Genomic DNA, 10474 nt, shown 5'->3' with positions numbered 1-10474 from the left:
TCAAGATTGCTTAAAACAGCATTGTTTACAATAAAAAAATGAACAATAACTCAAATGTTAATTGATAGTGGAATGGATAAAAGCAAACTGTGGTATAAACATACAGTACAGTACAGAGAATATTTAGCAAGAAAGAAAAGTACTAATCAATGTGAAGTACTAAATATATAAAACTGAACAAGCACACATGAATCTGGTTATATAGTAAGGGATGCTAATTATAAAATTAAAGCTAGTATCTACCACATTGGATGAGAGAAGGGTAGAGTTGGGGGAGAGGGTAAGTAGGAGTTTCAGTGTCTGGATAATGTTCTGTTCCTCAGCCTGTATAGTGGATGCATGAGTGTTTGTTTTATTATTCCTTTGCTGTACATATACATTACATAAACTCTTATGTATATGACATTTCATAATGTTTTAAAAATTAAGTCATTATAGGACAGCCTCAACTTTAGCTTTCTATTGAAAACCAGCCTTCCTTCCCTTTCTTTTTTGCTAAATTAAAAACGAATTTGGCAATAGAAATCTTAAAACTATTTTTGGAAACCTTTGAGTGTCTAGACAGTGGTATAGTAGTAAAAAATGATACTCTGTGAGGTATTCCCACATATAAAGGCACCGAGTTCAAAACCTGGGCCCTCTCGAGTACACTGTACACTTGCTTACCCTGGGCTGGCTAAAGGCTGGGGGTGGATTGGGGTGTCAAGACCCTGTTGGAGGTGCACATGCTCTCTCAATCTCTGTCTTATTTATAGAAGAAATAAATATATAAAGTCTTGATTAATATTTTTGGAAGTCTTACTAAAATAGCATTTTTTTTCTGCCTTAATTTATTAAACACAGCTACTCACCATCCTGAATATTCTCATTGACCAGTCTTAACAGAGACATATATTGGATTGTTTGGAAAGTCACGACACATTTTTGCATAGAAGAACAGAAAAATAGGTCATGACTTTCTCTACAAACTGATATTTAAGCCCTAAAATTGTGTTATAATTGAATGTTTAAAATTCCTTAGCGAAGTTTTATTTTTTGTTTTTTTTTCTTTTTCTACAACAGTGATTCTCAACTTTGTTACCCATACAAGTCACCAGAGAGGCTTTTTAAAAAAATACTTAGATTGGGCCAGCTATTGGTACAATTAAGGTGGCTGGTTCCCACATGACTGAATGCTCAGTTTGAGTCCTGTACCAACACGGGTCACATGTGCGTGCATGCCTGAAAGAGATGGAAGGGATTGCACTGGCCATCTAGGGATGGCCACTTTTCTGTTTTTACCTGGCAAGCACATGCCCTATAGCAAATTTAAAAAAGAATTATATCTGGGTCTCACCCACCAAGATTCTGATTTAATTAATCCAGTGATTCTAGCGTGCTAGAATTGAGAAACCACTGTTCTAGAAGAAAGATGTAAGAAAAGAAATTTCTTAGTTTCTATTTTGTTCCAGTAAATTAAGATAATTTATTCTGAAAAATGCATTTGAGATGGGAATTACTAGAGACGAGGTGGACTATTGTAGATCAGTTTTCTATCTAATTTAAATGTTTTAACACCTACAATTTTTTCTTTCAGATTCATTACTAAACATGGGTGCATTTTTGGATAAACCCAAAACTGAAAAACATAATGCTCACGGTGCTGGGAATGGTTTACGTTATGGCCTCAGTAGCATGCAAGGCTGGAGAGTGGAAATGGAAGATGCTCACACAGCTGTTGTAGGTATTCCTCACGGCTTGGAAGACTGGTCATTTTTTGCTGTTTATGATGGTCATGCTGGATCTCGAGTGGCAAATTACTGTTCAACACATTTATTAGAACACATCACTACCAATGAAGACTTTCGGGCAGCTGGAAAATCAGGATCTGCTCTTGAACCTTCAGTGGAAAATGTCAAGAATGGTATCAGAACTGGCTTTTTGAAAATCGATGAATACATGCGTAACTTTTCAGACCTCAGAAACGGGATGGTTCGGTTCAACTGCAGTGGGAGTTATGATTTCACCTAAGCACATATACTTTATCAACTGTGGTGATTCACGTGCCGTTCTGTATAGGAATGGACAAGTCTGCTTTTCTACCCAGGATCACAAACCTTGCAATCCAAGGGAAAAGGAGCGAATCCAAAATGCAGGAGGCAGTGTAATGATACAGCGTGTTAATGGTTCATTAGCAGTGTCTCGTGCTCTGGGGGACTATGATTACAAGTGTGTTGATGGCAAGGGCCCAACAGAACAACTTGTTTCTCCAGAGCCTGAGGTTTATGAAATTTTAAGAGCAGAAGAGGATGAATTTATCATCTTGGCTTGTGATGGGATCTGGGATGTTATGAGTAATGAGGAGCTCTGTGAATTTGTTAAATCTAGGCTTGAGGTATCTGATGACCTGGAAAATGTGTGCAATTGGGTAGTGGACACTTGTTTACATAAGGTATGTAAGTTTTTTTGTTATAATTAAAATAATGCCTTAATTTTGAAAAGGCCTGGTAAGTAAGTTAAAGCAAACTGAAGTTTTTTTTTAAAACTTCATGTTTTCATTAGGAATAACCTCTCAATTTCAAAATAGTTTCATTCCAGAAATTATACCTTTGTGTTTTCTCTCTCTCTCTCTTTCTCCTTCTCCTCCTCCTTCTCCTCCTCCTTCTCTTCTTTTAAGGAGAGACAAAGTGAGAAATCATCCCTCAGGGGGATGACCATGCTGAAATACCTTCTCCTTCATTCTCCTCTCAGGATTTTAAGCACAAACACACACACAGCGTGAGTTTAAGCCACTGGGGCCAGGACTCAAACTGCAGTCGACTATATGGGAGTCCAGTGACATAACCATTACACCATCTGCTGGTCCCAATATTGTGTTCTTTTGCCATCCTCTTTGGTGCCAGCATTCTAATTTGAAAGTTAAGTTTAATAAATTGGAGGTATTTGTTGTATGTAAGTGCTTTATGGCTTGTTGCTGTGGCATCTATACAGAATTGTGACTTTTGATTAATAGCTATCTTATGCCAGATTATTAAGCCACTTGATAAAATAGCTATGTAGCGGTATTCTGTACTATATATACTATAAGATGAAAAGCCATATAAAATATTGGAAGATATTCCAGAGTCTCACCAAAGTAAAATTTAATTTTCAAACACCCAGCAATTAAAACAAAGCAGAAATAAATATATGAAAGTTTTTTCTGGGGGCTGGCAGATGGTAGGGTGGTTAAGGGCGCTAGACTCCCACATGGCTGCTGTGGTTCAAGTCCTGGACCTGGTGACTTGCCTTCTCTCTCTCTGTGTGTCCCTCTCTCTCCTCCTCCCCTTCTCTGGTCAAATTAAAAATAAATAAATAAAGTTAAATAATTTCTTAATTTTTTTTAAAAAAGCTTTTTCCTAGTAATAAAATATAAAAGAAACTTACAGGTGAGACACTATATAAATAATATATGATTTGATAGTTTCTTTTGTAAAAGATACCAGAATTCTTTTTAAATAGATGTTTTCATTATTACTGATTAAAAACTAGAGGCTTTAATAAAATACCACCCTGTAAAGAACTCTTATGGAACACTATATTAATCTTGATACAGTAATGGGGAAAAAATTAGAATTAACAGGTAATTTGGTTTTTGATAGCATCTATATAGAATTCATTTAAGATTTATCTGGTTAGTGCCTGAAGTGTGCAAGTACACAAGGGGACTTAAAAGTGTGTAAAAGAATAGAATTAAAGTATCAGTTTGTTTTGTTGTAAAAAATTTGAGAAGCTATACATAATTTTCTCATTATATGCTTTTCTTATGAACTATTTTTTTTTTTTTTTTTTTTTTTTTTAGAGAGGAAGATTTTTGCTATAGGGCATGTGCACTCACCAGAAAGACAGAAAACTAGAAATCATCCCCCTACCCCAAGAAAGACAGAAAACTAGAAATCATTCGCCCCCCTCCAGGGGGGGATGGCTATCCTGTAATCTCTTCTCCTTCATTCTTCTCTTGGGATTTTGGGCACTCATACACACATGCCTAGTGTTAGTTTCAAGTCCAGTGACATAACCATTACACCCTCTCTTGGTCCCCCCATGAACTTCTTGAAGACCCTTTGTACTATAACTGTAAAGGTATCAAGGCTAATTTTTAGTTATATTAAGCAGAGTTGTATTTACTTATTCTGGCTAGCTTAGAACTGTTCTCTCTACCATGTAAGTTGCTGTGGAAGGTACTAACAAAGTTTCTCAAGAAGGATCTGGGTACATGATGAAATACATATTTCTTTTCCATAGTATGGAAAGAAACAACTTCAAACAAAGAAATTTAAGGACTGCTGTTACCAGCACTCAGGAAAAAAATTCCTCTTTTTTTTTTTTCCTGAAATGATTTTAATGGTAGTAGTATCTTTTGCTGATTTTTATTTTTAGTACACTATCTATTTTTTAGTACACTATCTTTTTTTTTTTTTTTTGAGAGGTTTTTGCTATAGTGTGGTGGCGCTTGCCGGACGGGGCAGTGTGTGTGCGCTCGCCAGAAAGAGACAGAAAGCAAGAAATCACCCCCCAGAGGGGATGGCCACGCCACAGTTCCATCCTCCTCCATTCTCCTCTCAGGATCTTGGGCACACACGGACATGCGCCCAGAGTGAGTTTAAGCCACCGGGTCCGGGACTCAAACTGCGGTTGACTACATGGGAGTTCAGCAACATAGCCATTATGCTAACTGCTGGTCCCAGTATACTATCTTTTTTACTTCTCTGCATGAATTAAGGACAGAAGTATTGATGGGTCATTGGGCAAATAGTAAGTGGCTCTAAATATGTCTTTCTGGGGTTGCTCCATGACTTACTGGTTAAGGAAATGGATCCCACATGACTGACTACGTGGTTTAAACCCTAGCCCTGGAGGCTTGAAAAATATACCAGGTACTTGTACATAGGAGCTCCAAATCCTGACAAGTGAGGAAATGGAGAAGGGATTGTGGGACCTTGTTCATTGTGACTGGAATGTGCTTTCACCCTCTCCTTCCCTCTTTTGAGACGGGGTGGGATGGGGTAGTGGTAGTGGTAGTCTTTCTCCTTAGACTCTAAATCAAATGATCTTGACCAGATTTTTCCCCTCACATTTTCTTCCTTCCAAATAAGGAAGAGAGAAAGACATCACTTCCAACAGGGTCTCCTTAACCCCACTACCACCGTAAGCCTCAACTAGCCTTGGTCATGGGCAAACGTGTGTTCAGCATGTATAGGGAGCTCTCAGAAAGTCAACCTTGGGCCTTCACATTTGACTTCAGCAGTGCCAAGAGTGGTGTTGCTGCTATAGCAACACAGCTGTCCTGACCTACAGCTTTTCAAGATGAAAGCAGGCATATGTGTTTTGCTTAATTAGCAAATAAAAACAGCATTTCCCCAATTATAAAAATAGTAATTGTTAGTGAAAAAAATCCATGTAATATAGAAAATATTTTTAAAAATTCAAACTTTTGTTGTGTTCTTTGTATCTTTCCTGTCTTTGCTTGACTGTGAGTGTGTATATTTTTATAAAAATGAAAACCTTTACTTGAAATTCTATAGCCTGTTTCCAACAGTATATTGTAGACTAGAGATCTTCATGTCTCTACATACTGATATGCATCATTTTTCATGACTGCATGACTGCATAGCAAGCATCCTGTTAAATGAATAATGTGGTTGTGAGGAAATAGCTAAAAATAATTCTAGATGTGTAATTTGGACAAAGGAAAGAAGTTTATATAGCAGATAAATCATACCTTCCGTACAATTGAACAATTGAAAGAATGCTAATTTTCTGGAATTTTGAGTGAGATTTAAGTGACTGTAGTGTCAAGCTTTGAGTGGTAGGTTTTATTAGTTTTAAGGGATTAAAATGCTCATGTTGATAGTGCTAAAAGATTGGAGCTCTAGAATCTCAGAAATGAGGAATAATAATAAGATGAGGTTGGGGCCGGTGATTCCTTCCATTTTAGTTGAAACTGACCATTGTAGTTCCTGAATAAAGCCGCATTCAAGTTGAAATCAGTATTGGGAAACTTACCTGGTTTGGGTTGAAACATAACAGACATTGAATTGTTTGAACCATCAGAAGATATGGAATTAAACCTTTTTTTCTTATTTTTTAACTCCATAAATTTGTTGTTCCACTTTTGTATTATAAAACCAAGGGTTAGCAATATTATAAAATAGAATATGATTTCTTTGAATTTAATCTTAAAAGACTGAATATAGGGCCAGCTAGTGACTGGATCCTACATGACCAGTTTTGCAGTTGAAGTCCTGAACCCAGTATCTTGGAGGACCTAACAGACATGTGCCTGTGCATGTCCAGAAATTCTAAGAGGAGAATGGAGAAGGGATTGCAGCGTGTCAATCTGCCCTGGGCTGCCTTTTCACTTTTCTCCCCCCCACCCCCCAAGCACATATACCCTGTAGCAAACTAAACAAAGATTGAATATAAATTTTAAAATCCATGGAAAGCACTTAGCAGTTTAGCTTAGGTAGGTATTACTCTGCTTTAAAAGGAGAAAGAGATCAGTTATTTAGTAGATATATTCCTGACAATAACTTTAAATGAAGTCTTAATAATTTCTATATTTTTCTAGCATTTTTAATACTTGTCATGCCTGAACTTTTTATAAGAACTTTTATATTAAATATTGGAAGGTTGATAATCATCAAAATCATGATGACCAGGGTTAGCACTATAGCCCAGTATTTGTAATACTTGTCATGTCTTAACTTTTTATAAGAACTTTTACATTGGGACCAGCAGTTAGCGTAATGGCTATGTCGCTGGATTTCCACGTAGTCGACCGTGGTTCGAGTCCCGGACCTGGTGGCTTAAACTCACGCCGGGCGCGTGTGCTTGCGTGCCCAAGATCCCAAGAGGAGAATGGAGGAGAAGGGATTGTCGCGTGGCTATCCCCTCTGGCGGGTGATTTCTCGCTTTCTCTCTCTCTGTCTCTCTGTCTGTCTGTCTGGTAAGCATACGTGCCCTATAGCAAAAACCTCTCAAAAAAAAAAAAAAAGAACTTTTACATTAAATCTTGGGAGGTTAATTAATAATCATCAAAATCATGATGACCAAGGTTAGCAACATAGCCCAGTATTTGAATGAGCTGGATTTCACATAGCCAACCACGTTTTAAATCCCGGCCCTAGTGGCTTGAGAAACACACTTGTCCAAAATCCAAATGAATGGACTCAAAATCCTGACAGAATGGAGAACGGAGGAGAAAGGATTGTGGCGTTAATGTGCCCCATTTGGGGATGCTTTCCGAAAGTCTCTCTGGCAAACACATGCTCTCTGGCAATTAAAAAAAAAGAAATCAAATGTTCTAAACACTTTACACATATTTTATCTCATTTAATTTTTACAACAATCCTGTGAGATAGTTAGAATCATTGTTTTTGATAATCATTCTTCAAGGTTTTATATATATATAGTTTTTTTAGAATTACTTATTTAAGTTTTATTTATTTTAAATTTGCTGTAGGGTACATGCACTCACCAAAGAGAGACAGAGACAGGGTAAGTGAGAAAGCAAGCCGCCAGGTTCAAGACTCGAACTGCAGTGGGCTAAGTGGGAGTCTAGCGCCCCAATCATCATGCCACCTGCCAACCCCACTAACAGTATTAATATGTAGGTATTGGATGGCTCTGGTTAGTTATTAACCTATTTGAATTAGCTATATAACTCTAGAGACAAATGGTCCTTAAGCAGCCTTCTCATTTTATTATGAATACTTGTGTTCATGGGGTTTACTGCTGACCCATTTCAGGTTGAATAAAATATGTTAGTGTTGTTTGCATAGCCTTTTCTAACTTACAAATCATATATATTGTATTAATCTTCATAGTAACCTCTATGGTAAACAAAATATACTTTTATATCTCCAATTTACTAGTAAGGAAATGAAGGTTGTTTGACATTAAGGTAGTTATTAGTATTCTACTTGATGAGTGTTGAAGCTGAAACTAGAATCTGAATTTCCTGACTCAGGTTTAGTTTTTTGTTTTTTGTTTTTTTTTTCAGGTTTAGTATTTTGTTAGCAGTGTTTCTGAGCAGGCTCTGATAAAGTATTGTGTGTGTGTGTGTGTGTGTGTGTGTGTGTGTGAATATTTGTGAGAGTATATTAGTTTTTTCAGTCTGAAACATTTTCCCTGACAGAAATATTAAAACTTTCCTTTTTTTCCTTCAATTTCTACAAGTTTTTTTTTTTTTTTTTTTTGGTAACATACAAAGATGTTTGAAGTAGTTACTCATCTTTATATTCTTCCTTTCTGGTCTCAATCCCCCTGGGTTAACTACTGTTTATGATTTGCTCTGTGTCCTTCCAAATGACTCTCTGTCATTCAGTAAAAATGTATTAGCATAAAAATAGCATTTTTTGGACCATTTTATAGAAACAGATCATGCTGTGCATATTACATTGCTACCTGCCTTGTTTTACTTAAATTATAAAAGTCATTATTTCTTTAGTTTTTCCCAAATTCAGTTTACATACCACATATTAGAAGCATATTAGAAGCTTATTTATTTTAAAATATGAGATAGTACCTGATTTTTGGCTGAAATTGAAGGAAATTCATTACTCTTCTAGCATCATTATTCTGGATTATTCATGCAAATGGAAAGTGTATTCATATGCACCCCCAAATAATTGTTTATTTATAAACTCAGGGCTTTTTCCATTGTAGTTTTTAGAAAATATAAATAATGCATAATTAGACATGGGTACTACTAGAGTGGAGTTTGGTATTATATATTTTGAGGAGTAGAGGAAGAGAGCTGATTATAAAGTGTAGGATGTGAAGGAAATGTAGTGTTTTGTAAAGATTCCCCACTCTTCTTAGTTCTCACTGCTCTATGTATTGTCTCAGTAATGTTTTTAGAGTGCCTCCTCAGTATTCATAATTAACAGTTTCAAATAATGAGTGGTTAAACTTAATGAGTCTAAATGTCCTAACAAAATAATACACAATATTGAAAAAGTATTTTTTATTCTTAAAAATTTATTAATGGGATGTGTATACATGTTGGACACTGTACAACTTCTCAAACCTTGTACTCCTTGGACACTGCCACTTACATGACATCAGTTTTTATAGAGACTTGCTTTTTGCCACAGCAATCCCCAAAACTAGCTTTCCAAAAAATAAGATGTCATTAAGAGAAATATCACGTAATATTAAAATTTTGAACTGTCTCAAGCTGGCTTGTGGGATGTTCACAGACAGTGAGATCAGTCAGTGTGTTTCCCTCTTGTTTAAAATGTCGCTGGTGGGACCAGCAGTTAGCATAATGGGTATGTCTCTGGACTCCCATGTAGTCGACTGCCATTTGAGTCCCGGACCTGGTGGCTTAAACTCAGGCCAGGCGTGTGTGCGAGTGTGCCCAAGATCCCAAGAGGAGAATGGAGGAGAAGGGATTGCAGCATGGCCATCCTCCCTGGGGGGTGCGTGTCTCTCTCTTTCTGGCGAGCACATGCACCCTATAGCAAAAAAACCTCTCCAAAAAAAGAAAAAAAAAAATGTCACTGGTGAGCACACTGTGGCACCTTAGGGCTTCTTGTGCACTGTTGAGAACCACAGGTTTAGTAATAAGAACATAGGCTTTGGAGCCAGACAACTACGTTTTAAGTTATGCTGAGCCACTTGGAATGAATTTGGGCAAAGTCCGGTTTCATCATCTTTATGAAAGAAAAGTATCTTTTTTATGGGGCTGTTGAAATAAGAACTCCTGGCAAGTTCCTGAAAGTATATGGTTGATAGGCCTCAATAAATTTTAATTACTAACGATAATTATGAAACAAAGAGGTAAATTCTTATGGAGGAAAAATCATTTGAAGGAGTAGGGTAACGATGGACGTAGTGAATATTCTTGACGTAATCATAGTCTTCCTGTTTTCATGGATGGGGAAAATATGGTTTGTAGCTGATTTTTTCAACTTCATGTAAATGAGATCACTATTTTGAGTGTCAGGTTAAGGGGAAAAAAAAGGATTTTAAAAATGAATACCAATAATTCACTTCTCAGGTATTTATTTACTAACCATGGCAGTGATAGAAGTTATATTTACAACCTATTTCATATGCTGTGGTAAGATTTGATTGTGGAAGCTACTTTGTAACCATGCAACAGTCAGCTTTTAAAACTAACAGCATCAAATTGTTTTCAATTTAAATTTTGGTGCCCTTATTAATAGCAGGGCGACTGGCTTCTTTGACTTAACTACTACATCTATTAGTCCTCTAATTCTTTAGCATGATTGCTCTGCTGTTGTAAAAAGCAAAAAGAGGTACTGAACTAATAAAATTTCAGTATTTGGCTAATTGCTTTGGTTATCTAGGCTGGATTTTTCAAAAAGCATATTTCCTTTCTCAGTGGAAAAAAAATTACACTGATTATACAGGAATAATCTGTCTCTAGTAAAACAGGAGGGGCTATTTTCAATTCCTGTTCAAAAACTACTGAAACACACTC

At 36.5% G+C, this 10474-nt stretch overlaps 1 protein-coding gene across 1 annotated transcript in view; it reads left to right on the top strand.

The window, feature by feature from the left end:
* Positions 1–1576: 1576 nt before the first annotated feature.
* The window catches only part of PPM1B (protein phosphatase, Mg2+/Mn2+ dependent 1B), a 33921-nt gene continuing 25023 nt past the window's right edge, over positions 1577–10474 (top strand). The window contains 2 exon segments of the mRNA XM_014592155.2: positions 1577–1970; positions 1972–2431. Coding sequence (XP_014447641.1) covers positions 1591–1970; positions 1972–2431 — 840 coding nt within the window. The 5' untranslated portion in view covers positions 1577–1590.

This window comes from Tupaia chinensis, unplaced genomic scaffold, assembly GCF_000334495.1.
Source record: "Tupaia chinensis unplaced genomic scaffold, TupChi_1.0 Scaffold000661_1, whole genome shotgun sequence".
NCBI lineage: Eukaryota > Metazoa > Chordata > Mammalia > Scandentia > Tupaiidae > Tupaia > Tupaia belangeri.
Note: the sequence above shows the minus strand (reverse complement) of the source record. Positions and strands in the feature narration are given on the sequence as shown.